This window comes from Manis pentadactyla, chromosome 10 (genome assembly GCF_030020395.1).
Source record: "Manis pentadactyla isolate mManPen7 chromosome 10, mManPen7.hap1, whole genome shotgun sequence".
In the NCBI taxonomy this organism is placed as follows: Eukaryota; Metazoa; Chordata; class Mammalia; order Pholidota; family Manidae; genus Manis; species Manis pentadactyla.
In genome coordinates, this window is record NC_080028.1 from 10,413,378 (window position 1) to 10,435,261 (window position 21,884).

Consider the following 21,884-nt stretch of genomic DNA (forward strand, 5'->3'; position numbering starts at 1 on the left):
AAACTGCAAGGCTGTCATTCAAAGCCCTGGGTACTGTGGTCTCACCTTGCTGCCAGTCACTGCCTATACCTAACCATACCCTAGTCACCACTCTGACACCCCTCTTTTTCCCAACCAGGCCAGGCCTGGGTTTTGGCCAATTCCTCTTTCTGGAATGACTGTTCCCTGATTCTTCCCTGAGAAAACTCTCATTCAACCTTTAAGACCCAATTCAAAAGTCACTTCCTCTGTGAAGTCTTCCAGGATGGTGCCCTTCCCCTGCCCCCAGGAGGGTGATAATAGCGTTCTCTGTTTCTCCATAGCTATGTTTCTATAGTTAACACAGCATGACTATGTTGTGTTGGTTGTAATTCACATATGTATCATCTTCCCACCAGACCCTGAACTTGGTCTGGGCACGGCCTGTGGTTGATTTATCCCCGGGTGCCCTGTGCCTGGCACAGGGCCTGGTGCAGTGTGGTAGGTGTGGAGGCTCTTTGGTGGGGAGATGGGAGGCCTGGGTTCTGGTTGGCTCCAGCTGACATGCAGCCTTGTGGAAGATGTGTTTCCTTCTCTCTGAAGATGGAGGGGTTTGAGCACAGTCTGGGGATTTTTAGCTCTGACACGCGGAGTCTAAGAATCTGGGATTCCAAGAAATAGGCCTGGGCTGCATGAGGAGCCCTTTCTGGAAGGTGCAAATGATGGGTGCCTAGAGTTCCCTAAAGGGTGATGTTTGGGAGGACCTCCTGAGGGGCCTATCTCGGATATCCTCCTTAAGATGGGGGCCACCTGGGAGGCCCATCTCAGGACCAGTCTGTTTTGTGGGGGGTCACCCACTTGGGCGGTCCATCTCGGCAGAGCCCCATTGGATTCTGGTCTATCCCAGAGGAGCCCCTCTCCAGCCGTCCACCCGAGGACAGATCCCCCCCAGATGCCAGGGACCGGGTGGGTGGGGCCTTGCCCCTCTTACCCGCAGCTGCTCCTCCGGCAGGTCGCTGCCGCCATTGATGCCCCGGTTCATGGACACAAAGCGCTCGAAGGGTGGCCTGTCGCGGACATTGGGGTTGTGGAGGCTGGTGTTGAGCATGATGATGGAGAAGGACAGGACATAGCAGGTGTCTGTGGGAAGGGACAGCAAGTCAGAGTCCTGGCCCCGGTCTTTCTCCCTCTGCCCCGACTCCTAGGGGCCACGGACTGGCTGTCTCAATGGCCTGAAGGTCCACCTCGTCCTCCTTGCTTGGCATTTGAGGTCTGGCCTTACCTCCCTATCTCAGCGGACTTCCCGCTCCCCACAAACTTCAGCTGCCACGTTTCCCTTGTGCCTTCCCACCCCTGTGCTTTTGCTCCTGCTGGGCCGCCTGCCAGGCGTGCCCTCCCCTCCCTTTCTACCCATGGAAACCCGTCCCTTCCAGCTCCAGCGCCAGCCAGCCTCCCTGCCGAGCCCTTCCTGCCCTCCTGCCCACTCTGTTCTCTGCCTCCTCGGAACTCAGAGAACATTTATTGTTGGCAGCGCTGTTCAGGCGCCATCACGTGCTGCTTGGTAACCTTGCTGGCATCGTGGGGCTCCTGGGGCTGGAGCTCCTGTTCCCTTATTCGGACTGTCACGTGCTCGAAAGCGAGGCTGCTGAGCATTTGGGAGGGAGGTGACTGCTACTCTGTGGTGTTTTTAGTTCCTGGGTCCAGAGCCAGGGAAGTTCAGCTAGGTCCTCAACTCTCCAGTTGACCTTGGGAAACTACCTGCTTTCCCTGAGCCTCAGCTTCCCCATCTGTGACATGAGGAGATTCAATTTTGAAGTAGCTTTAAGTTCTAGACAGCTTTAAGTTCTAGATTATTCTACCTCTGCAACACTGCCACTTGAAAGGGCTCGCGACTTTGGGCACACCACCACTGATGCTGTGGGGCTTGCCCTGTGCTAATCTCCTTAGGCCCCCATGACAAGCCTACGAGGCAGGGACCGTTACCCTTCCCATTTCACAGACTAGGAGACCGGGGCACAGCAAGGTTAAGTTCCATGCCCAAGGTCATAAAATTAAGTAGTTAGATTGTGATTCAAATCTGTTGCTTTAAAATTCCTTCCTTCTTACAAATATTTATTGAGTATGCATGAAGGGCTGTGGACTGGGGATTCATTGGTGAATGAGTCTGATATGGTCCCCACCCTTGTGGGACATTTAGATTCATGCAGCTAACAGATAATAAATGAGCACACATCCAATTTATGTATCACTCCAAGGAGGGCCAGTGCTCTGCAGGGCTTGTCCACGGACACACAGCCAAGAAGTGGTGTATCCGTGGATGCATCACTTTGTTTCTCTGAGTCTATATTCTCTGTGGGGACGAGAATGCTACTGAACTCATGGGGTGGATGTGAGGATTAAATGACTTTGCATAGGTAACACAACTAGCTCGTGAAGAATGCTCAGTTAATGGAATTGATTATTGCTATTATGGTAACTTGAGATCTAGAGAAGAGGCCAGGGCAAATCTGCCATGAGGATTTCTCACCCACGCCCCTGGGAGTGGGGGTACGGAGGACTGAACTTTGTTGATATCTGTGCCCCCTACATCATACCCAGGCTGTTTCATGCTTCTGGGCCTTTGCTCAAACTAAAACTCCTGCCACAAAGGCCCTTTCTCCCCTTGACCTCCTGGAAAACTCCTATTCATCCTTTAAAACCTCACTCAGACCCCACTGCCTCTGAGAAGCTATCCTAGATATGCTGATTCCCTCACTCCTGCCCTCAGACAGGTACTGCTGCCTCAGCACCCTGTGCCACCCTCGTTCCTGCCTCCTCTCCTGGGGATCATGCCTGAGATAGCTCTGTCTGACAAGCACACAGCAGAGTGCCTGGCACAGAGCTGGTGCTTAGTGAAGGTTCCTGAGGGATCTGGGCTCCCAGGGTCTGTGTCCTTGGGGGAAACCTGAGGGGATGGGGTAGCCATGGTGCCTCAGGAGGCAGATCTGTGCCTGGTAATGCTGACGGGCCCTAGGACCTGGGGTCCCATCCCACACCGGTACCTGTGGACTGGAAGACACCGGGGTTGCAGAGGCAGTAGCGGGAGGCAAAGGTCTCCATCATCCGGTCGATCTTCTGGGCCTCTCCTGGCAGCCGGAAGCTCCAGAGAAACTGTCTGGGGGAGGAACAGGGCTGTGGGTGTCCGGGTGGGAGGCCCTCAGGGAGGTGCAGGTAAGCTGCTCTGCCTCTCCCAGCCTTAGTCTCTTTATCCTGTAAAGGGGAGAATCTGCGCCTGTCACCTAGGCTCATGGGGAGGGATGAGTGGAATCTGTCCTTGTGAGGACCAAACCTGCTGGAAGGAGCCAAGAAGTGCCCTTTCTTCTGGAATACGGGAGCTGAGCCCATCGAGGCCCAGCACCATTTGTGGCACAGTCTGTTTTGACTCATCAGGGGTCCTCTGCCTGCCTCGGTTCCGGCCACTGGGCCCTGGGATCGGGCGGAGAGGGCCTGGGTGACGCTTTCCCTCGGCTGGGCCTCCCTTCTTGGAAGCTAAGCCTCCAGCTCTGGAAGTTGGTGGTTTCCACAGCTTCAGAGTAAGTTCGCTGAGGGTCAGGGCTGTGACTGTTCCCCTCACCTCTCCCACTGGGCATCACCCAAGCCCGGGCACCCAGGAAGTGCTCAGAAAAGGCTTGTTGAATGAATGGAAGGATGAACAAATGAATAAGTGAATGAATGAATCAATGAATGAATATTGAAGACTCCCAACCACCTACCCATCTCCCTTAAAGAGCAGGGTTGTTAGAGAGAAGGCTGCACTGCTTGGAGGGTGGTGGCGTCTTTCTTCTCTGCCCCACAAACTCCTAATCATCCTTCAAAGCCCAGATCAAATGCCCCAACTCAGGGGCTGGGCATTAACCACAGCAGCAACACTTACTAGGCACTTACTATGGACGAATTCTAAGCACTTTCTCATTTTAGTCCTTAAACTCAGTGAGATTGGTACTATTATTATGCCCATATTACAGATGAAGAACCTGAGGCCCAGACAGGCTTTTGTGACTTGCTCAAGGGGGGAGTAGCAGAACTGGGATACGAACTGGACAGTCTGGCTCCAGAGTCTGTGCTCCTAACCCATATACTGCAACAACAATAATATCCTAAGTAGAAAATCATAAGTAATAAAAAAATACGACATACTAAGCTGTATCAATAAAATAAATAAAACAAGTACTAACCCCAAAAGCAGTGGGAACGGCAGTAGTAACAGTGGTTACCATGATAAATATTACTAAAATAGTGTGCTGGTGTAGTCGTGCCAGTGGCAGTAGTAGTGGCCAGGCGCTGTTCCAGGCAGTCCACGGCTACTGTCTCTTTAACCTCAGCTCGGCGAGGCGGGCACTGTCATTAATTAATTGTGACTCCTTGCCCCTGATGCTTTGCTAAGGTTTTGGCCATATGGGTCCTGATGCCCCCAACTACTCCTGCCCCCCTCCATATGCTGTGCCAGGCCCTTGCCCCCAGACCCCTCACCTGAGGGCCTGGACGAGGTTGAGGTTGGCAAACTCGTGGCAGTCCACGAAGGCCTGGAGGACCTTCAGATTGGTGGGATCCCTGGGGAAAGGGCAGAAGGGAGGATGGAACACACTTGGGGACTTGCTGGCACCACCTCCTGGAGGGGGTTGAGTTAGAGGGAGGCAAGCAGGGGAGAGACGTCCTCCTTCTGGATCCAGCCACCGTCTGGTCTGTTCACATCTGTCTGACCCACATGACCACCCCCTACCCTGACGTGCACACCCACGTCCTCCCCGCCACGGCTCACCAGCACAGTCCTCACCCGGGAGGGGTGCTGTGGCTTTGGAGCAGCCCTGAGTCAAATCCTTCCTCGGTCAGTTCCTGCCTGGGTGACCCCACTCAAACCCCTTGACCTCCTCAAGCCCCAGTGTCCTCATCTGTGAAATGGAGAGAAGCATGCCTACCCCCATCTCTTCCCTCTGCCCAGCTCTTCAATCAGGAAGTGCTGCCTTTCCTGCCCCCTGCGTTCCTGTTTGTGCAGCAGACGGAGCATGTCCTCTGGGGAGCCTGGGAGAGGGGTCGCTCACTCTCTGGCCCAGCTCTGCCCTTGTCCTTTATAGTTTGCTTCCCACCCCACAGGGTGGTGGATGGGTGTATGACACTGCTGACCTGGGATCTCACCAGCCTGCTGTTCCTTCAGTATGCTTTTACCCTGGGACCTTTGCATGTGCCGTTCCCTTTGTTTGGGAACGGCAGAAACCTCCATTTCCTGCTTTATTTGTATTCCAAAGAATTTACAATTTTCCAACATATTTTGGGATCTGTTTTCCCCATTAGAATATACCTCCCTGAGGGCAAGAAATTTCTGTCTTCTTCACTGGTGTAAATCCAGGGATTAGAACACTGCCTGGCACACAGTAGATACTAAAAAAATTTATTTGTTGAATAAATGAAGAAAGGGAGGCAGGCTTTGGTTCAGAATCTGGAAGGGAGTGATCAGTTAATGCCCTCAAGCCCAGTTATGACTTTCCTAACATAATCACTCCTCACTCATTTGCAGACACACACACACATACACCCCTGTGCATACCTGCACACCCTCGTTCCCTGCCTCGCTGAGGCCCCACCCCCCTTACCTCTCCCCCAGGTAGGTGCCGATGGCTGTCTTGTTGAGGCCCTCACCCTTGTACAGGAACTGGGCGATGTCCTGGACGTCAGCGCTCAGCAGCTTATGCTCAGTGAGATACTGGATGCCCTGGAGGTGGTACAGAGCCCATGAGCAGCCCCTGCACAGCAGCCGGCCTGGGAGGAGGAAGGGAGGGAGCCTCCATGGCCAGAAGCCCTGGGACCTGGCATTTGGCACTGGCACAGCCTGTTCGGGGAAGTTGTGTCCCTCCTTAATAGAAGCTGCCTTTGTGAGGTAGTGAGTTCTCCATTCCTGGAGGCATGCAAAGAGAGATGAGCTCCTGCAATGAACCAGGTTCATGCCAGATGCTCCCCAGAGTCGGCTTCAGTCTGATGCTCTTTGATCATATGCTTCAATGATTCTATAAATTTATAATTTTAAGATTCAATGATTCAGTCATTCCTTTTGTCCCCTTAAAATTCATATTATTTTAAAACTGTGTTTCATTTTTTCTCACAATAATCTGTGTCCATTGTATAAAAATTAGAAAAAGAACAGCTGCATTGAAAAGAGGAAATTATCCAAGTCCCATCTCTCCGAGGTAGACAGTTTCCATTGTGATGCCTTTCCGGCCCTTCTATATGAAAGTGGGAGTGACCCCACCCACCCCGCTGAAACCTGCTCTTCTGATTGGATAATACCACAAATACCTCTCCCCGCTACCCAGGCACTTAGAGTCTGCACTGCTAGTTGTAGGAGTTTGAGGGGTTGGTCCCGCTTTCCTGTGACGGTTCCTTTGTGTCCCCGTTCCTCCTGGAGAAGAGGTTGCTGGAAGGTGGGGGCAGATTGTGGGGGGGCCTAAGAGACAAGCAGAGGGTCATGGGGATCCTTCAGTGGCCCCTCCCAGGTGATCGGGTGGGGGGGGAGTGTGAGTTAGTGTGTGTGTTCTGTGTGCATGGAGGCAGGAGCCCGATTTCTGCAGCTGTAGGAGGTGACTGGGTGTGTGTGACACTGGGCCTGCGATGGGGAAGAGAGGCAGCCTTCTAGGCCAGAGCAGTTCCCCACCTCTGCGTGTCAGCCTGTGGCTTCCTCCTGTCTCTGTTTCCGTGTAAAAGGGGCCTGCTGCCGCCTGGGGTGGGAGGTGGGGGCTGGGGCTGCTCCGCGGCCAGTGGGGGTGGGGTGGGGGATAGGAGTGGGGACAGTAGTCTCTGAGCTCTGGGCTCTGAGTGCCAGCGCTCCTGGACTGGCTCCCCCAGTCTGGTGGCTGGAGGACACTTCTGAAGACTGAGCCCCAGAATCTAAGGCCTCACTGCCCGAAGCCCTACTCGCACAGGAGGAAACCAGCCCAGAGCCCAGGCTCCTGGCTCCCTGCTCAGGCCCAGGGCTGCGATACTGTGGCATGACCGAACCCCCAGCCACGACAGGCCGTAGGGGCATTGGTCAAGATGCTGAGCCCTGCTGGACCTCAGTTTCCTTATCTGTAAGGGTCAGTTAAAGGGAACACGAGGACATTGTGCAGGCGCCCGGCATGCAGCTCCCCCGGCCCCATGACCCAGGACCCGACAGCTGCCCACCTTCATGGGATCCATGTTGAATTTCTTGCGCCCAATGCATAGCTCCTTCTCCTTCTGGGCCATCCGGCTGTGGACATGGAGATGTCAGCCTGGACTGCCCCAGGGCCCTGGACGCCTCCCCCCAGTCAAGGATGCCCTCCTCAGCTAGAATCCTGCGGTGAATCCTGCTCCCCCACTTGCTGGCTAAGCTGCTTAGGGTGAGTCACTTCTCTCCAGGACCCAGTTTCCTCATCTGTATAGTGGGGGTGACAGCACCGCCTGCCTCCTCCCATTGTTGAGATGTTGAAGCACTGAAGAGACCTGGTGGTAGGTGGTGCTCTGTAGATGTTCCATTGTTACTGTTGGGGCTGGAACAGGGAATCTGGAGACACAGGGCTATGCCTGTGTGCCTGTGCGTTTGTGGGTGGGGCCTGGAAAGGTAGACGCCAGAGCATCAGAGACCTAAGGGGTGCCAGGGGCAGGGGTGATTTCCATGGACATGGAATGTTGGAGTCAGTGCCCCCGGGCCCCAGGGCAATATGTAGGCACCAACCTTATTATTGCACAAGTGGGGAAACTGAGACCCAAAGAGAGGAGGGGACCAGACCCAGGGTACAGAGCTAGTGGGAGCCTTCCCATCGGCAGGGTGGGTGGGTGACGGGCTGAGGGGGACCAGCCTTGGCCGTATCACAGGCCAGGCTGCAGGAGGCCCTTGGCTTTCTCATCCTTGCCTGGTGCCTGAGTCTGTCTTCTCTCTGGTCCATCCCGGGATGCTCCTAGGCCAGCGATTGGTCAGGGGTGGGTCAGGTGGGTTGGGGGAGACTTTGGGTGTTGGGGGTGGGAAGATGGTTCTCTTTCAAGATGGGGTTGTCTGGAAGCAAGGACTGGACTGGGACACGGGACGGAGTCTCAGGGCGCCCCTGTTCCTATCTCACCATCACTGCCTCCTCCCCTGGGGGAGGTGAAATCCCCGATTTCACCAGGACCCGGGCCCAGTGTAGCCTTGCTCATTCACGCTCGTTCATGGAGTAAGACATCCTCGGGAAGCTGCCACACAGCTTCCCACGGTCCCCGGGCCAGGCCCCTCACCTCTCCTCTGCAATTTCAAAGCAGTCAATTTGGGCAAACACATCTGCGATCTCATCCTTCAGCTTCTGCGGGGTAGGGGAGAGCACAGGGAGGGGCAGTCAGGGGGAGGAGGCCGGGACAGACAGGGTTTTACCACCTCTGCCCTCCCACGCAAGCACTCCTGCTTCTGGTGTGACTCCCAAGCTTCCCTGTCTTGAGCCACCACTGAAGGACCCAGCCCCCTTCCCCAGAGGCCTCACACCCTCCAAATCCCAAGCCAAACCCAATGCCTCTGTTTCCCCAGTTCTCCATGAGCTCCTGTTTTGGGGAAGGCAGTCCCCAAGTCCCTGCCCTTCGCCCACTCGAGTTTTGGCCTTCTCATTTCCCCCCCTCTGCAGCTGTGGAGTCTCCTGCCCTCAAGCTAAGCCCACATCCATCAGCTGCCGTTGTTCTGAAGCACAGCTTGGAGACTGTCCTGCCCCTGCTCAAACTCCTCTGTGGCTCCCTACTGCCTCCCCAGTCAGAAGGCACAAATTCCCAGCCGATGATCAGGCCCCAGCTCCTTTCTTGCTTCCTCTTTCTATCCGTTCACTCTGTCATTTGCCCTTGACTCTCTGCCCACCATGTGCCAAGTACTATGGCTACACCAGGGTGTAAGACCATGAAGGCCCTCTTCTCAGGAACTTTGTGAGTCCCGTGGAATTTATAGAAGAGGACACAGGGAGTCTCATCTGCTCCTGGGTGCCTCCTGCAGGGCTGAGACAAGAAAGGCTTGTGGGGGAGTCGAGGAAAGCACCTCTCTGTGCCTCTGCTGCTGGGCAGCCGAGGAAAGACAGCAGCTCGTCCAGCATCCCCGTGGAGGAGAGCAGCATGGGCATCTGAGCCCCCAAAGGGCGCCATGCCCCCTCTCACCTCCCCTGAGATCTGTGGGAAGGGGGCGGCCCTGGGGGCTTGTCTGGGGACCTGGCAGCCTAGGGCCCAAGCTGATATCTGAGCCCAGCCAGCTCCCACCCATGTGATCTTGACTGAGTCACCAAGTGGCTTCCCCACAGAGAAACGGAGGCTCACTCACGAGCATTAACTGAGTGCTGACTCTGCTCTGACTGTTGGGCTGGGGAGACAGCGGTGGACAGCACAGGAGCAGGTGGGGAGGTGTGCGCCTATGCGTGTTTGCCTGTGGGTGTGTGTGCTTTGATGATGTGTCAGCCTGAGCATGTGTGTGGACATGAGCGTGTGTACTTGTTTGTGAGTGTGAGTGTGTGAATGTGCACATACCTGGATGTCCTCCAGAAGCTGCTTCCGGTGCCATTTGATCTGCTGCAGCTCCTCGGCCTCGCCGCTGCTCAGCTCCCCTGGGTCTGGAGAGAGAGAACCAGTGGTGACTGATTCGCTGCCCTCCCCTCCATCACTCGGCTCCAGCCACACCGGCTAGCTCTCACTTCCCCAGGGCCCTCTTCCCTCCAGCAACCTTGCTTGCTGGCCCTTTTCACTCGGGCCTTGGCTCAGATGTCACCTCCTCCAAGAAGCCTTCCCTGACCACCCTGTCTAAAACACAGTCCCTCCCAACTGCGTACCCAGCTTTATGTTTCTTCTGTCCCTCTGGCTACAGACTACTGAAATCCTCTTGTTTATTTGCATCATTTCTGTTCTATTCATTACGCTCTCAGTTCTGTGAGAGCAGGAACTTCAACAGTTTTGCTCACAGCTGCATCCTCAGCACCCAGAAAGAGCCTGACACCCAGCAGGTACTCCATAAAATACTTGCTGAAGACATTCATCCTTCCCTGGAACTTTAATTTACTCCTTCACCAGATCATATGGCTATCGTTTATTCACTTATTTAGTTGCACAACCAAGAAGTGGTGGATCATTTTGCCTGGCATCCCATTGGTCAGATGTAGTCACATGGCAGCACCTAGCTGCAAGGGGGGTTAGGAAATGAGCCGTTAGTAGGTGATCCTGATAGCCTCACTATGTAAGATGGGGAGACTGGATTTTGGTGGATATTTCACAGACCCAGACACTGAGGCTAGGGAGGTGAGGTGGCCTAACCAGTGTCCCACAGGGACAAATTGCTGAGCAAGGGCAGACTTAGATTGGTCTGACTACAAAGCCTGGGTTCTTCCCTCAACACCTGGAAACGAGTTAAAGGGGATACACGTGCGCTGGTGTTCTGGGCAAGGTGCTATGACGATCCCTATACCCCCCCCACCCCCCACCCCCGGTCAGCTGGCCCACTTTTATCCCTCATTGTGCTTCCTGTTCCGCCCACAGCACAGTCCTGGACAGCACAGCTCCATGGACTACTTACTACTTAGAGGGAAGAGTCCTCCTCCTGGTCCCAGGGCCTCCACAGTTTCCCTGGCCGCTCCAGCCAGCCTTTCGCCACCATCCTCAACAAGAGCCTGCCAGTCCAGCCTGCCAGCTGCTCACTGCCCCCGAATTGTCTAGCTGCCATTCGTCCTTCCCCACCTTTGCCTATGCAGTTCCTCCACCCTGGGTCGCCTCCTCCTGTCTGCCTGTCCAGATCCTCCCTGACTCTCAAGTCCTCGCTTCAGGAGATATCTGATCCCATTTCTTACAGGTTTTGCAAGGACAGACATTACCTCTCCTAAATGAAAGCAGAGAGAATGTCAAGGCTCCCTTTCCCTCCTTCCCTCTCCCACTGACTGAGCAGCCATCAAGGGCTTTGAGATGGAAGCTGAGCTGGCGGGTGCCAAGCCACGCGGAGCCTGGGTCCCGGGCAGCCGCGTGGAGAAGAGCCATCACAGTCACTGCCGTCAGCTACCCACCTGGACTTCTCTATGAGACAGACAGACGTTTTGCGAATGTCTCCGTCACTGTTATTCTGAGTCTGTTTTACACAACAGCCAAACCTGAAACTTAACTAATAGAGTGTCCTTATCTGTGAAACATGAGCCAGAATCCTTACCGAGAGGGTGGTTGTCAGGATAAAAAGAGCCGAATTTAGTCAAACACCCAGCAAGTTTCTGACATACAGTAAGGGTCCAACACATGTATGACGGATGCTATGTTGTGCCATCCAGCTCTCCCCTTCGGGACCAGGGCACCCATTCTCTCTGCCACTGGAGGTGGTGGTGCTGAGGATGGCCTGCTGCTGGCTCACAGCTGGGTCCCTTCCTAGGCACGTACCTCAGCCTCATGGGTCTGCCTCACCCAAGGGTCTGTCCCTGCCAGAGGGAAGCCACTGCATAAAAAGCCAAGACCCTTTGCCTAATCTCTGGACCCGAGCCAGTTTTCCCACCCAGACCCTACTGACTGAAGAAGAGGCTGGGTCTCCAGACATAAGGGTCCTGCAACCCTGTGGCGTTTGCATATGGTAACGATTCCCCTGGTCAAGCAGTCAAGGTGGGCCTGTTTAGTCCTAAAGTCAAGTGATTCCAACAATAGTCCTTTGTAAGTGGTTCAGCCTGGAACAGAGGTGAGCAGAACCAGAAGCTCTAGTAAGCCCCAGAGGCAAGTGGCCCAGACCCCCATATCTTCAACCACTGTTGAACCAGGACCCTCAGCTCACGCCATGTCTGCCTGGGTAGTTCCCTTGTGACCTATGACCGTCTTCCTAGGGACCAGCTAGGGAGTTTCCTTTTCTGTCCCCCAAATTCTGAGCTCTGCAGGTCTAGAGAGCCTGTTTTCCAGAAGGGTTGGGGAGAGGCAGCACTTACACCACAGGGCGAAGCAAGAGTCTCATTAACCTTTAAGCTCAAAAACATCTCCTCCAGGCCAGCAGCTCCATATAAATCATGTCATTTAATCCTCACAACTCTTTAACTGGATCTTTTTCAGTTTAAGATATGGAGGCTCAGAGAGGTGAAGTGACTTGCCCCAGGTCACACAGCCGGGAAACAGAAGTGCTAGGATCAGAATCCTGGTTTGCCAGTGCCCAAGCCTCTATCCCAGGAGAGGTGGACTCTGTGTGCTATTGGGAACATGCAGCTATGGAAGGCAGGAGGGGCGTCTACAGGAAGACGTGAGCAGAGACAGAAGACATAGCTGCATAGGCAGAACTAGAGGCTGGGACCCGGAACCCCTGTCAGAAGCAGGAGGATGACTGAGTTCTGTGGTGGAAAAACCCAATCACCTCTTGTTGACTCTGGGGTAAAAGATCAGCCTTTTTATTTAGTTTGTTGCCTTCCATTGTTTCCCTATTGGCAAGGGCTTGTGTCCTGAAGGCCTGCTTCTGGCCTTGGGCCCACCTGCTGGCGGAGGCCACAGGGATTCTAGACGGGCTGCTTGTCTGAGAGAAGCCACAGAATTTAGCGTTTCTATGGATCATCCCCAGTGTGGATGGTCAGGGGTGGGTGAAGGGACTCCCATGGCCCAGTCCTAGGCAAGCTTCTCCTCTCTCTTCCTGTGGTCTCCTCTCTGCTCATAGGCCAAGGAACCACACGTGCACCCTCAGCCCCACCCCTGCCCTGGGCTTTAGGCCCTCCATCCCCCTGTGCACTGGCCATCAGCTCTCGTCATTGCCACCGAAATGAAACTCCTAGAATTTCCCTTCAAACTGGCACTCTGCCTGAGTTAGTGGGCTCTGGGAAGGGCCACCAGCTGCCCTGCCTGGGGCCCCAGGAGGCACTGTGGCACGCACTTCTCTCGCCCCTGTGTCCTTTCCATCACCAAGCCTTGGCTATCCACTTTTGGCTTCTGCAGCCCCACCCTCTCCCAGACCATGGGCTCTTCTCTGGATGGCTGCAGGGCCACCTGATGTTGCTCTGCCTCTGCTCTGCCCCTCCATTCCAGTCTCCCTTGGCATCCCGTCATCCTGGGTGCCAGTCCTCATGTCACTCTGCACCCTCCCGTGCCCCAGGTTGACGCCTCACACATGCCCTTCATCTGTTCCCATGTGCTCTTTCCTTCCACAGGCCTTTGCGCATGCTGTTCCCTATGTCTGGAATGCTCTTCCCCCTCCTCTCTGCCTAGTAGTTCTTCCCCATCCTTTCGCTCTCCTCTCAGTTGCCCTCCTGTGCTCCATCTGGGCACCATCCTCTGCCTCACCTCCTTCCCTTCCCTGTAGCAGTCCTGGGATCTGCGTGAGCAGCTCTGGAATCTTGCTCACTAACAAGCCAAACCTTTGGCTAAGCAAGCTCTGCTGATGGAGCACTTACTGCATGCCTGGCTCTGTGCTCCAGACTCTGTCCACTGTCATTTGACCCCAATGACAGCTCTGGAGGACGTATTTCTCTATAGCTGAGGCATCTGAAGCTCAGAGAGGTTAAGTGGCCTGCTCAAGGTGACACAGCTGGAAGATAGTGGAGCTGGGATTCACATCTGGGCCCATCCGGGGCTCTGAGGACACGACCCTGATGTTGGCCTTCTGAAGCCAGGTATCTCCATGCACATCATCAAAACCCCACCAGATGATAATCCTGGGTGTCCTGGCCTGGGAATGTGATCATGGCTACATGTTTGCAAATGAAGACAAGATGCAGAACGATGCCTATAGTCTGAGCCCCTTTCCCTAGTCAGGTAAGAAATAAAACATAGCCAACATTGTAGAGATGGGGAAACTGAGGCACAAGAATGGATGGAAACTTTCCAGGGGAGTGGAACGATGTGGGACAGTGAGGGGGTTGTTTGCACTTTTTCTTTATTCTGAGCCTCTGAGTGGTGTGACAGGTGCATTAATGAGCCCTTGTGGTCCACTGTCCTCCTCTGTCAGGATCTTGACCCCAACCAGTGGCAAGTGGACAAGTGCGCCTGAACCCATGGGACAGTGCTGATGGTCCCTGGACTGCTGCACCACCACGTGGTGCACAGTGGCCTCCTGAACCTTCACCCATTTGTTTAACAATAGGGGATTTCAGAGCTGGGGACACTGAGGTTCAGGGAGCATAACAAGGGCACAGCCTGAGAGTGGCCACTTCTGATTCCAAGCCTGGTGATGGTGACGTTTCAGGCACTGGTGAGGCTCATGGGAGACAAATTTTAATAATAATGACAATAATGCTAAAACACAGAAACTAGTGGAATGGTAATGACAGCGACTGCCACAGGCTCTGTTCACCCCTCAGTTGGCTACGTGCTTTTCTCACCTCCCTTGCGAAGGCTGCCTTGGGATACCTACCCCACCCAAGCCGCGGCTGTGGCTGCCCTCTGCCCTCTGTGCCCGGGCCAGCTGCGTGTGCCCTGGTGCCGCCCCGACCGGCTCCCCAGCTCCTCTCCACTTCCCCTTTGTCCTTCCTCTTTCCCATCATATTTTTAGAAATCTTTCTGCTTGCAGCCCTGCTCCCAGGACAGCTGGCCTCGCTTCCTCTTTCCAGGGCAGGAGGAGGGTGCTATCCTGGGGCCCGGAGGGGCACTGGGGCAGGAGAAGGTGTCCTGCAGAGCTGCTCCCGCCCCAGCCCCCAAGATCCTGCAGGCTCATTAAGCATATGGTGTGGCTTCCTCCCCCCGGCCCAGCTGCCTCTATTTTTAACAGCACCCATCCTCGCTGCACCAGCCCAGGGCTCTCTTTGGTCACGTTGGGGCTTTGCTGTTTTGACCTCGCACCTTCCCAGCAGGCTGTGGGGAGGGGGCCTCACCTATTTCTGTGTGTTACAAACCCATGACTGGAGGAGGGGAGGCAGCCCTTGGGGGACCTTTGCCACCATCCTGTCCATTGTACAGGTGGGAAGACTGAGGCCCACAGAAGGAAGTGGTCCATCATGACCATGGCAGGCTGGTGCAGAGCCGGGACCTGAGCTAGGTCGGGCTGACTCCAAATCCCCGTCGTTCCCCACTTCCCCACGTCAGGTGGGATGACGATGCCCATGTAGACAATGAATCCGAGCTCAGAGAGGGGAACTCACCCAGCTGTGGAGGAGCTATAAGATGCAGTCTGGGTAACAGAGGAGTGACCTACCCTCCCTCCTTCCCTATGCCTCCTCCAGTAGGAAGTCTTCTCAGATATGTGTCATCCCCTCCCCCCCAGAGTCGCATCTTCCTACGCTCCAGGTCTGTGACCGTGTGCACATCTGCCCTGGGTCACTGTCCTGCAGCGTCTCTCTCCCCCTCCCCAACATCCCAGACCATTAGCTCCCCAAGGGCTGGGCCACTGCTGTCCCCAGCACTACACGTCACAGATCGCACGCACTGAAGGACTGTTTATAAAATGCATGAATTCATTAATCAGTTGATTAATTAATTCATAGATGAACCAATCAATGGAGATCTCAAGTCTCCCAACAGACTGCCTGAGTAGACTCCCTTCAATCCGTTTCCTCCCAGAGCAGCGGAAAGCAGGGCGCTGACTCCCCTCCGGCCCTGACCCCGACGGCGCCCTCTTCCCTTCCCCAGCCCAGGCCGGCTGGGCTCTGTCCCCTCTCACGTTCTTCTCCCTGTCCTGGCCGCCTGACTGTGGGCCATCAGTGCTCCCCGGCCCTCCTCTGTGAGGCTCAGGTTCTTCATTACAGGGATGACTAGCCCGTTCGACAGGACATCAGTGTGTGAAGCCCCCAAGGAGCAGGGCAGTGACGGTGGAAAGGCAGGGTGTGTATGTGTGTGCGTGCGTGCGTGCGTGCGTGTGTGTGTGTGTGTGTGTGTGTGTGTGTGTGTGTGGCGGGAGGGCATTGCTCCACTGTCCCAAAGCATCTGAGGAACCTCGAGCAGGCACTGCTCCTCTCCGGGCCTTCTCTCGCCTTCTAGTCGCCTGCCCCAAAAAGGTGCTCACAGTCCCTTCAGTCTGTGAGCCACCTGCCCCCTAAAAGCCCCCAGGAGGAGCAGGGGGTCAGGGAGAGAGCTCTGGACAGGGACCCGGGAGGAGGAGCCCCACCTGCCTCTGCAAGACGGCTTCTCCCTCTTGGCCTCTCACTGCGTCTGTAAACAGGCTGCAAAAAGCATGGGTGGTTCTTGGTAACCCCAGTGCCCATGGGGCAGGGCAGGCCCAGTGGGGGGGATCAGGCTGCTCAGGGTTAGGTTTTGCCTGAAGAAAGGGTTCTGTTGCTAACACGGTTGACGTTATTCGGACCTGGGCACTGGACAGCTCCCGACAGCCCTTGTCCTCTGGAATTCCAGGCAATGCTGGGGGCATTCCAAGATGCAGGGCCCAAAGACCCGGCCCTTCTTTGCCTCCTAGAAACACAGTGCCCTCCTGTTCTTTCCCCGACCAGCTGTGCAGACTCCCTCAGAATCCTGCTTACTGGGGAGGGTCTCCGCCATGGTCCTCTCCTACTTGCTCCTTGTCCCTTCCACTGGCTCTGGGTGGTGTCCCCAGCCTCCCCAAAGGCTACCCTCACCCCTCGAAGGCTAAACAGGGACTTCAGGCCCTGGTGCCACCCAGACAGGTCTTACTGTCACCAACACCGTCATCTACACAAGCAACCTTTCCCTGTCTTACCTCTGGGCCTTTGCACTGGCTGTTCCTCCTGGAATATTCCTTTCCCAGAAACCCACATGGATCATCCTGCCTGTCACCGCCTGACATATCACCTTAATATATTTCTGTCTGTCTCCTCCATAGAGCGTAAGCTCCCGAAGGTAGAGGCAGTTCCTGCTTTGTCCACTGTACACTCTGCACTTGGAACGCAGGTTGGCACCTAGCCTGAGCTCATAATTTGTTGCGTGCTTCTGCATTTTCCACCTGTGTTAAATCTATTTACACACCAATTCCTTGCAGGATCCTGTGAGCCTGGCACTATTATCCCCATTTTATAGAAGAGGAAAACCAAGGCCCAGAGAGGTTGGCTCCAGGTGCTTACCTGGGTGGCACAAGTCCATTCTGAAGCCTTGGGGAAGGGTGGCCTATGCACCCGTTGCCTGCGGACCCAGCTGCTGCTCAGGCTGATGGGCAGGGATGTGTCACTCACTTCAGCTAAAACATGCTCCTTCCGGCTTGCCCCGCCCAGCCCCGTGTGGGGAGGAAGTCCTGTCCCACCAAGGTTTGGTGGGTTGGCTCTTAACGAAGCAGCACTTCCTAAAAACCAGCAGAATTTCGAGTAGCAGGGACTTCTTTGCATTTTGGGTGTGAGCAAGGGAGGGATAGAGGCACAAGAGACAGAGGAAGGAGTAGGGGGAAAAGAGAAAGACAGTGAGACGGAGAGAAACATGCACGCACACACGGGCACACAGTGGAGATGGCCGCTGGAGGACAGAACCTGCTCTGGGGAAAAATGGGCACTTAGGCAGCATCCTCCCCAGATAAGAGCTGAGTGTCCCTCAACTTGGACAGCCCACGGTGGGCCCCATAGATTCCACCCATAAGCTCTCTTTTATGATGTCTCCCTTGAGAAAAGAAAATCTGATTCAGTGCTAGGAAGGGTTTTGCTTCCTTTCAATGAAATGTCTGGCTTTTTCCTGTCCAGTAACTGGGAAACATGTTCAGTTTCTCTTTTCCCTTGAGCTGCTAGGAAACTCATGTAAAATCTGAAGCTCCTTTGCAGCTGTTCTATTGTAGCCTATGGACTCTGGGGCCAGACTCAGTTGTGTGACTCTCAGCAATGCCACTCAGGACCTGTATGAAGCTGGACAAGTCACTTATTGCAATGAGCCTCTGTTTGCTTACCTATAAAAGGGGAATAATCCACTCGCTTCAGGGTTATGGAAAGATGGAGGGAGATAATGTGCGTGATGTGTGTAGATGCTGGGGACATAACAGGCACTCAATAAACTCTATCTTCTTTCCCTGTTTTAATTTTCTTCTTTGGCTAAAATGCACAAGTTTATTGCTTATGCCTTTTTAGGTGGGTTGACTCCTTTGTGGAAAAAAAAAATATGGTGTAAAGAAATAGCTATAAAAGAAATGCTCATTCCTTGAAACTTTGTGGCATTTATTAGTTTATTCCTCTGTTTCCATCTAATGGTGTGGAGGCCCCTTGAGGACAGGGTCACCTCTGTGTCCCCATGCCTGGTAGGTGCTGGGACATAGAGGGTGCTCTGATGTGCGATGAATGAATGAATGAGTGAAAGGAACATAGGGGAGATGGTGTAGCTGATGCAAAAGTTGGCTGCAATTTCCAACACTCCCTTACCCACACACCTTTGCACTGTGACCCTGCCTCTCTCCCCATCAAGAGGGGGAGTCTATTTGTCCTTTCCTTGAATCTGGACTGGGCCGTGTCTTTCCTTGACCTCTAGAATGTGGCAGAAATGACATTACATGGCTTTCGAGGCTAGGCCTGGAGAAGCCTTATAGCTCCTACTCTTGCTCTTGGACCCCTGGCCAGTAGCCATGAGAACCAGGCTGGGGTAGCCTGCTGGAGGGTGGGAGACCACATGGCTGTCCTGACTGCCACCAGGTTGCGCTTCATGAGTGAGCCCAGGCAGCACGAGAGGAACGGCTAAGCTGAGCCCAATCCAAACCGCTGTCCCGTAGAACCGTGAGGAATAGCAAATGTTAGTTGTTTTAAGCTACCGACTTTTGGGGTGGTTTGTTATGCAGCAGAAGCTCACCGATGCAGATGGAATCCAATGCTTCATCTCTTTGAAGGAAAAGTTGAAGCTCATTACTTTAACGTGCTTGACCGAGTTGGAACTTGAGTTCGTGGCCAGCTGAGGCCTAGAAGCCAGGCCTGGTAACCGCCAGTCTAGTGTTCTCAGGACCCTTTGAACCTGCCCCTCCCCACCACTTGGTGCCTGACATAACTCAAGGCTATTTTCTAGGAAACTTGTTGAAATCATCACCATAGTCAATGAGATTTTTCTCAGCAGATCTGGGCCTGAGACACAAAAAACCATTTCTTGGGTCACTTCAAAAATAGAAATGGGGAGAAAGGTGTAATTCTCTGTACAGAGGCATTAACACAGCAGGAGTGAGGCTGCTATCTTTTAAAAGGCCTGCATGTAAGTTTGGCCCTTGGCTGGTGTCTGGGAACTTGGATTTCAGGAGGGTACTTGCCGTTCCCTGATAAGGATGGCTCCCTGGGCCTGAACCATTTGTACGGACAATGCAGTTTACGCTGAACACCTGCTTCCCTCCTGGGAGTCTGGATTTCAGTGTGACCAGCCCCAGGAAAAACCTTGGGCCCGGAGTCTCTAACAGGCATCCCTGGCAGACCACACTTCCCATGTGGTGTCACAACTTGTGGCTGGAGGAATTCAGTGCCTCCTGTGTGGCTCCCCTGGGAGGGGCCTCCTGGGATCTCTCCCCTATTTTCCCCTGGACTGTACCCCAGCACTTTGGCTGGTTTGACTTTGTACCCTTTTGCTGTAATAGATCATAGCTATAGGCAAGACTATGTGCTGAGTTCTGTGACTCTGCCTGGTGAGTTGTTGAACCTGAAGATGATGGTCTTGGGGGACCTCTGACATAAACCCCAATGCTGCAGTCAGTCCCAATGGGTGTACTTTGCCCAGAGCCACCGTATGGCATGTGGGACTTCCCTTTTTGTCTTAAGGGCTGGTTGAATGGCTCAGTTATTATTATCTCATTCCCTAAGACTCAACTCAGATACCACTTCCTCTGTGAAGGCTTCTGTGACCTCCCTTCCCTCTATCCCTAAAGCCCTGATTACGTCTAGTAGCTTATACGCAGGTAACGTGGGAGGGAGGGACCCTCTCATTGTGGGTGGCAAAGGGTTTGGTAGAATCAATAGTAGGGGGGCCAAAGAAACCTGGATTCAAATCCTGACTCAGCACTGGCTAGTTATGTGAACGTCTCCCCTCTGAGCCTTGTTTTTTACCATCTGCAAAATGAGGACAGATAAGATTAGGTTTGCTTACATGAAACAGAAAACCTAAATAACAATGGTTTAAGGATATTGAGGTGTATTTATCTCTTAATGAGAAAGAAGCCTGAGATAAGTAATACAGGACTGCTTTCATAGAAACCTGATAATCAGGGACCCACGCTCCTTCTAACTTTCTGCTTCTATCCTCAGGGTCTCCTCATTGTCCAAAATGGCTGCCCAACCTCCAGCCACTGTGCTTGAATTTCAGGTAGGAAGAAGGATGAAGGTAGGAGGGGCTCCCCTAAAAGGGCTTGAAGCTCATTCTGGCCTCAGGTCAACTCTTCCCCCCCAAATTGGGCTCTGCTTCCTCCACATGCACTAGGTGACAACACACAGTTGTCCTCAAACACAGGGTCTGGGAGATTCTCAAACAACCTCCCCTACCATTTATGGAGTGCTCACTACATGCCACGTACTGTGCCAAGTGTTTGTACATCATCCATTTAGTCCTTTCCACAGCTGAACAAAGTGTATTACAATTCTTGTTTTTTAGATGTTGAAACTGAATTCAGAGAGGTTAAGTCATCTGCCCAAAGTCACAAAGCCAGGAGTAGGCAAGCTCAGATTCCAGCCCTGCGCCGTCTGACTTGATTTCTACCCTGAACTTATGAAGCATCACTTCAAACATTTAGAAAGAAATTCAGTGGCCTGCCCACCCCTCAGGGGAGAGATAGGAAAGGGTCAACACTTGAATCAAATTGTAGACAATTGTATGGGCAGTGCTTTCTGTTTTCCAAAAATGTCAGAATTCGTCATCTGGACACAGCTGGCTTCAGGGCTAGAAGAGAGCTGGAAGGAGCTTACAGGTGGTCTCACACAACGACCTCATTTACACCTGGGTAACCAAGAGGGGATGAGGGGACCTGACAGAGCGAGTAAGGGGCACAGCCTACCCTTGAGCATTTTGGGCTGCACAGCTGGAGCCCAATCATCCATTCACTCGCTGAATGTTTATCTAAGGCTTACCATATGCTGTGTGCTGTTCTTGGCATTGGCACAAGACAGGCAAAATTCATGGTCCTTGTGGGGTACCTGGGTGAGTTAGCTGGGCCAGGTGGGGTGGGGCAAGTGGTGGGCAGGGTGTGTGTCTGGGAAGAATCATCTGAGAGCCATCCCCTTCCTAGTTTTCTCTCATTGTTCCTCATGAGTCCGAATGGGTGTCAGCCTCTGTCTGGCAGACAGAGCAGCCCTCCATCCTGGGCCTGCTGAAAGTCTGGCCTGTGAGACCTGGACTGCAAGCAGGGCTTCAGAAGCCCAGGGGCTCTCTAAACTCGCCCAGTTTCCCCCAGACCTGTGACTCTACGAGAATTACTGGGAGCCTCGAGCAATGGGACAGAAGGATGCAGCTCAGGGGAAGGTCTGTGAATCAGTAAGCTAAAGGCAGGGATGGGGGTCCAGGAGAGTGGAACACACTTTGATGTTCAAGTTCACATCCAGAAATTGCCCTCCATGGGATAATTGCGCACATGTGGCGAGGAGTGAGCACATGAAAGCTCCTTCATTCATCACTGGTAACTGGGGAATTTGGTAAGAGTGAAATGCCCATCAGGGGCTGAATGGTTAATAAATTATGCTGCATCCAGATGATGGGCCAGTGTGAGTCGTTAAGAAGAATAATGATGATGTGGAAATCAGGCATATTTTGGGTTTAAGTAAGCATAATTCAGTTTGGCTTAAACTGGAATTTACTGGCTCAATTCCTGGAGTCGGGCGGGGTGGGCTTTGGGTGTATGGATACCAGAAACTCAAAATGTCCTTGTTTCTCTTTCTCTCTCATTCCCTCACTCATTCTCTCAGTCTGTCTTATCTGTTTCTTTCTTTGGCTTCAGATGGATTTCCTCCACGGGGCAGTCAGCCTGGCCAAAGGTGACTTCAGGCTCATATTAAATCACCTTTGATTTCAGAAGGATGGCCTACCAAAAAATTTTCAGGGAAAACTTTGATTGGTTGGGCCTGGGTCACATGCCTATCTCTGGGCCAATCACTGCAACAACATGGGGGGAATGCCATGATTGGTCAAGCCTGGGT

At 53.7% G+C, this 21,884-nt stretch overlaps 1 protein-coding gene across 4 annotated transcripts in view; it reads right to left on the minus strand.

Moving 5' to 3' along the window:
- Positions 1-17,025, minus strand: part of CYTH4 (cytohesin 4) — a 32,850-nt gene extending 15,825 nt beyond the window's left edge. For 3 of the 4 annotated variants that reach the window (XM_057486389.1, XM_036891361.2, XM_036891365.2), the window contains exons 1-8: positions 16,890-17,025; positions 9,472-9,554; positions 8,218-8,282; positions 7,150-7,216; positions 5,586-5,704; positions 4,468-4,548; positions 3,000-3,112; positions 950-1,098 (exon numbers count right to left, since the gene is read on the minus strand). In XM_057486389.1, coding sequence (XP_057342372.1) covers positions 950-1,098; positions 3,000-3,112; positions 4,468-4,548; positions 5,586-5,704; positions 7,150-7,216; positions 8,218-8,282; positions 9,472-9,554; positions 16,890-16,908 — 696 coding nt within the window. In that variant the 5' untranslated portion in view covers positions 16,909-17,025. Of the gene's footprint in view, positions 1-949; positions 1,099-2,999; positions 3,113-4,467; positions 4,549-5,585; positions 5,752-7,149; positions 7,217-8,217; positions 8,283-9,471; positions 9,555-16,889 lie in introns of those variants that run through there. The other variant, XM_057486388.1, reaches the window with a different exon arrangement.
- Between the last annotated feature and the right edge of the window lie 4,859 nt (positions 17,026-21,884).